At 41.2% G+C, this 6,000-nt stretch overlaps 1 protein-coding gene across 7 annotated transcripts in view; it reads left to right on the top strand.

The window, feature by feature from the left end:
- Positions 1–1,438: 1,438 nt before the first annotated feature.
- LOC136853355 (dehydrogenase/reductase SDR family member on chromosome X homolog) overlaps positions 1,439–6,000 on the top strand; it is a 66,297-nt gene continuing 61,735 nt past the window's right edge. For 2 of the 7 annotated variants that reach the window (XR_010857420.1, XM_067128729.1), the window contains exon 1: positions 1,439–1,562. Coding sequence is in view for 1 of the 7 variants with exons in the window: in XM_067128727.1 (XP_066984828.1) it covers positions 1,885–1,906 (22 nt within the window). In the remaining 6 variants the exon portion in view is untranslated. Of the gene's footprint in view, positions 2,370–6,000 lie in introns of all 7 variants that reach the window. The other 5 variants (XM_067128730.1, XM_067128731.1, XM_067128732.1 and 2 more) reach the window with 5 other exon arrangements.

Here is a 6,000-nt window from a genome sequence, read left to right as displayed (position 1 = left end):
TATTGTACACGCGAGTATGTGTTGATTTCCAATGATATTCAGTGTAGTGTTAATATAAACATTTGCTTTCATACTATCTGTCAAGTTGATATGAAAGTCAACACTGATGGAAAGCTGTAAAGTTGTTCAATATAGGAACAGCTAGAGGAAGCTCATGGGTTAGTAGCAACCCCGACTAGGGATTAAGCTGAGAAGAACTCCTTATGGTTCAATCCATAGTCAGGGTCGCTGTTTATAATAATATTCCTCCAGCTGTGTCTCTGTTGAATGGCTCATTTCATAATTGGTTTTGGAAAATTGACACGTTATTACTATACCAATTTTTCTACTGAAAACTAACATTTTACTACTTGAAGTTAGTTTTTTTATTAGTTAAGTGATTTCTATTTTGTTAATTACAGTTGTCTTCTAATTTTTTGGTAGGAGATTTTGGTCCCTCTTAAGTTTATGCCCTTGGTGTTTCCAATCTCCTAACCAGTTTTCACCTTTATGTCCGTTTTTCAATGTTTTTCCGCCACGTTTCTCATTCCTTCTATCATTAAATTGTATATAATGCACATTTTTATAATGTTTTTTCTCCACCACTGTCCATATGGGCCTTTTATTTCATCCTGTAATCGTTTTCCCCTCATAATTATATTAGGCCATTTATATTTTACCCTTCTTCTCTACTTCCAAAATTAATCTCATATTCCTTAATTCGATGTTGGTGGTGGGCTTATTTTTATTTTTTATTTTTTTTTTTTTTGCGGTACCGTGGATATATTTTCTTTCTCCTTTGTAAATTACTTCCTTTAAACTGACTTTTCTCACAATTTGATCACCCTCATTTTTCACTCTGATTGCAATATTGACTACTTTCCTTAATGACTTCCTATTTTTCAAGAGTGTATCACTCACCATAAATTCATTTTCTTTTAGAAATTGATTTTGTTTTAGTTGAAGAAGGCTTTATGCCAGCACGGCCTCCTGCTCCTAAGCAGCCCGCAACGTTAGAAATTAAGAAATTTTATACTAATAAGTGAAATGTCAGTTTCCGAGTATTTATAAAGGTGACAAGGCTATAAGTAATTATTTATAAATACCAATTAACTATTTCATCGTTAGAAAAGGGGGCTTTTGAAACTACAATCCATCACAGTTATTAAACTGAATCAGGAAACAAACATTCTGTGTGAAATATATTAAGTATATATATTTGTGTCCCAGTTTCATGCACGAATAGATATTTATATTAAATATATATATTATATTATTGTCAAAAATGGTTACGAAGAAGAAATAAAAGAGACCACGTCTTCCAGAAACGAAACCCTGCGTGAAATTTGTCCCAATTTTATGAATGAATAAATAGTTAGTATATTATTGTAAAATAAATAGCGGTTAGTATTTTAATGTAAGATAATTGTTATAAATAATAAAGAATAAAAGAAAATGGGTAATGCTTAAAAGCTAAAAGCCTAAACCACGTCTTCCAGGAGGAGGAATTTCCGGTCAGATGTTGTGACAGCTGCGCTTTGTTTACCGTACGGCGAGTGCCGGTCCCTCTCCGTCAGTTACCGGTAATTAGGCTGTTTTCGGGTTTCCTTTCAGTCATTTTTCAATCTGTTGTACCATTCTGATAAATTAACAAGAATTTCATTGCTATATATAGGTGCTTTTAACGCTTCGAAGCGCGACATAGGCCTAGCCTTTGTCTGTGGGTAGCCAGCTACCTACCTAAGGAAGACATATTATTTTCTTATTAAAATTCTGTAAGGTATCTCGTCTTTATAAAGACAATCCTTACCAGTTAGCGAAGATAATTGAACGAAATATAGGTCCAGTATGCTCGAGTACCGGTAGCGTCGGTCTAGACTCTCGAGGTGATTACCGGTAGGCCTAATGTCATCAGTGAATGCGATGAGTACGTGAATAATTTTGTTTATCCGAGGCTGTAACATCGTTTACTGTAGCCAAAGCCCAATTGGTCTGTTAGGATAGGTAATTGCACAAAGAACGCGAACCGGGGCCCAGTAGAATAGCCTAGTTCCCCATTGCTTACGATACCATAGGCCTAATTACAAACTATACTAGTTTACAGTTTAGTTGGCCAGGGCGCGCAACATCTTCTGCCCGACTGTATACAGCCACTCTGCCGAGGTAAGCGGCTCCGCGACCCGACCCAGCGACCCCTTGCTTTCTGGCGGGGTCCAGGAGGGGGCGGGGTGGGGGGCGCGCCGCCCTATGTTAGGTTAGGTTGGTTACATCCGGTTAGGTCAGGACCTGGCACCATAGGAGAAGTTTAGGTCTCGCTTGTATTCGCCCACCAGTTTCATAGTCGGAACCTACACGACGGCCTTGGCCAACTGTAGGCGCTCCGCTTTATGGTGAGTGCGACTTTTAAACGTGGGTTGTAGGTCTAGCCCTAGTATAAAGTAATTTTTTTTAGGCTAGTGTTTTGGTAATTTTAAGTATTAGCTCCGTGCCCGTTTTTACCTTTGAAACTGGTTTTTTCTACACTTTTAGGGGTTCGGATACTGGCGGCGCATATGTTTGTTGTCGGCCAAATGGAATGTCCCTTCGCCGTGTTTAGTACTGGCCCGGGGGATGGCCAGTATCCATACATTAACAAGTTATTGCACTTGCCGGATGGGATATGAACCATTCGAAACAGACGTGTATATAGCCGTGCTCTGTCTCGTGAAGATCGCATATGGAAACCCCTTGTTGGATGGACTTCGGGGGTTAATTAGACTTGAGCGCCAATAATGAAAAGTAAATTCATAATTAGCAGCCAAAAAACTGTAGATAAAGTCAAGTTATAGTGCCGTCGGCGACGCGGAGCTACCCTATAGTTCTACCATTTGCCTTTTAGTTTTCTGTAAAAGAAAGCTATTGTGTCGGCTTTGTCTGTCCATCTGCGCTTGTCTGTCCTCCCTCAGATCTTAAAAATTACTGAGCCTAGCGGGGTGCAAATTTGTATGTTGATCATCCACCCCCAGTCATCAAATATACCAAATTGCAGACCTCTAGCCTCAGTAGTTTTTATTTTATTTAAGGCTAAAGTTAGCCATAATCATACTTCTGGCACCGATATAGGTACCAACAATGCAGGCCACCACCAGACCGTAGCTGAGTTTCATGGGCCGTGGCTAAGAATTTCATACAGCAGAAATTCGTGCATTTTCACTTATGGAAAAAAAAAATTGACAAAAACTATACAGTACAAAGATATTGCTTAACCTAACTACCTTAGTGGGGTTAAAAGCATATCATGTAAAAAACACATTGATGCATCCTGACGCAACTTTTTTTAGTGTGGGAGGGGCTTACTTTGTCCTTCTTGGATCGTGAGCCTAACCTAAGGAGTTTGGGTTGTTTTGGCTGGTCCTGGTTGTTTCAGCCGTAAGTCATTTAGGTCGTAACATCCAAAACAACGTAAGATGTTATGTTTATGGTATTTACCGTTATGTTTACGGTATTTGCTGTCATTATTTTTTATGGTACTGTAAACATAACGATAAATACCATAAATGTAACATCTTATTTTGTTTTGGATGTTATGGCCTAAATGACTTGCAGTCGAAATGACCAGGACTGAACTAACCCAGACGATCATGAAGATTAGAGAAATGTTATTTGTCTACACCCCTTTGGTTCTAGTTCTTCTTTGTCGGTCACCAAAGGGAATATGGGTCCAGCCCCTTCATGGCCTGAACTACCCTGACACTTGAAATTCTGGTGTCTCATTGTGATTCCCAGAACTGGAAAATGCAGTGAGTTAACCAAATATTTTGGATGATGATTTTTCATAATTATCAAAATCACATCAAATACTGGCCTATCAGAAAAACCATATTTCACATTTAAAATCTTCTAAGTAACCAGAGTTGTTCCCTTGAGAACGCAGACCATCGCCCTTTATGTAGGGGTATTCCCCAGTGCGAGCTACAAACTAGTATTGGAGTTTGGTAATGAGGTGGTTAACTTGTGGTTGGGAAATCACCCGTCTGCCATTGCTGTGCACATATTCTTAGGCTGCCATTTTTTGAAGACATCTTTCTGGGTCCTGCTGACTGCCAAGTTGATATTTTTTTCTTAATTTGGATGATTGATGATTTTTCTTGTGAAAAGGATGTGGATAAGAAGAAAGAAACATTGAGGGTGTAAAGGATGTGAGCAAGTGTGTGGGCACTTTGTTTTCTGTGTCTGTGGATCTTCACCGATAATGTTCCTTCTATATGGTCAGGACCTGCAATACTGGTCTGATTTTTATCTTTAATCGTACCTATTAGGATTGTGTGAGTTAGTCTTCTTTGTAGGGGAGAATGTTTGGGAAGAAGAGGAGGAAATCTAAAAAATAATCATCATTGTCGTCAGGAGGAAAACATCCCCCTTTGACCCCACTGAACCTTTAAAGGTCCTTCCTCCCCAAAATCTCTCCCTTCTGCATGCCCATGTGTAACTCTGTGTTGGTTTGAGGGGGTTACATTTTGGAAGGTGGGTGGTCAACATGCACTTTCATCTATTGCAAGTCAGGTGTGTGTGCACTTGGGTCTTCCCTGGTTGAGATCTTGATGCATGTGTCCCTCACCACTGCTTATGTGAGGTGCTCCAGGGATGACAATTTTGATAGAATAGGCTACATGTGGAATGTGTGGTCTTTTCTCGGTATTCCTGGGAGCCTATCTTTTGTGTTTTATCTGTGCCATCTAGCCTTGGTTGAGTCTACAGGGTCATCCTTGGGAAATGGTCATCCTACCTGTTGGAGATGCTCCTGTGTCATCAACCATGGCTTTTACTCCTTTCTATAATGATGCAGGAGAATTGGTTAAGCATCATTAGTGAAGAGTAAAACACGTGTAAGGAGTAAGGGGAAGACGCAGGTGCCTTTCATCTGCCTCCTCTGCATCATCTATCTCTTATTCCTGCTAGTCTCCTGTCCTTTCTTCCTCATGCAAGAAGCAGTCATTGAGGGAGTGCTCTCACAAGAGGTCCCACTGGACTTCAAGTGAGCACTTTAACCCATCTAGGATCAGTGACTGTTCACTCACCGGCAGGTGGGACGTATACTGTAGGTATGATTGACATGGTTTCTGAATGTGGTCAGTACCCAGAAATTCAGGTGGTTGCGGGTACGTATAGGGAGGAAAGGCGGGGACTTTACCTTCATATCGGAGCACCAACATATGGGCTGAATTTGTCTTGGACATCCTGGCAGTAGCACAATCATAGGCAAGTAGATTGCTCTGGTACCTTTGCAAAGCCCATGCTTGTGCAGATTTGGTCCAGGGATGGTTAATGTACAGAGAAAGAGGGAGTCACTAGTGCAGGAGGGTGCATTTCTGGTGCAACAAAGGTGGAACAGCCAGGAGCAGTCCTCTTGTCCAAGAGAGAATGGGTCGGCACAGGGTACCAAGTGTGCTCAGTGAGATGTGTGTCAACCCCACCTATGGTTGGTGGAACTTCTTAAGCTGTCTGAACACTGTTGCTTCCTAGAGCCTGACAGTGAGGAGAAGGAACAAGGAACACATTGCAAGTTCCTTCCTGCTTTTAGCAGTCTTGCTTTACCCCAGAGGAGACGAACTGGTTTAGGCTAGGTATATTGCTGCTTTTTATCAAAAGGCACCATGGTTGACACTTTTAGGGTATCCCCTGTGGTAGAAGAAAAAGTAGTTTGCATGATTGCTGGATAGCAAGGAACCCTCTGATCTGCAGAATAGACAGTTAACCAGATCCAAGGTACCGTAAGCAAGCAGCAACATAGTGGAAACTACTGCCTCTCCCTGAGTGAACCTTAAAGAATGTTCCATAAATGAGAAGTGTTTAACAAAGGGCAGTGGCTACTTTACCACACATGCATTGGGAGAAGCACAAGGCAAAAGGGTTAGTGCATCACCTCTGTATGCACACTTGCAGGACTGAGGCATACAATCAGTACCACCAATCCTGGTCTATATACCATAGGCTGTGGAAAATGCAGGCAGGGGGGGAACTGATTTCTGAGCCATGGTCATC

Source organism: Macrobrachium rosenbergii, chromosome 27 (assembly GCF_040412425.1).
Source record: "Macrobrachium rosenbergii isolate ZJJX-2024 chromosome 27, ASM4041242v1, whole genome shotgun sequence".
NCBI classification, from domain to species: Eukaryota; Metazoa; Arthropoda; class Malacostraca; order Decapoda; family Palaemonidae; genus Macrobrachium; species Macrobrachium rosenbergii.
The sequence above is the reverse complement of the archived record's forward strand: the minus strand, read 5'-3'. Positions and strand labels throughout refer to the sequence as shown.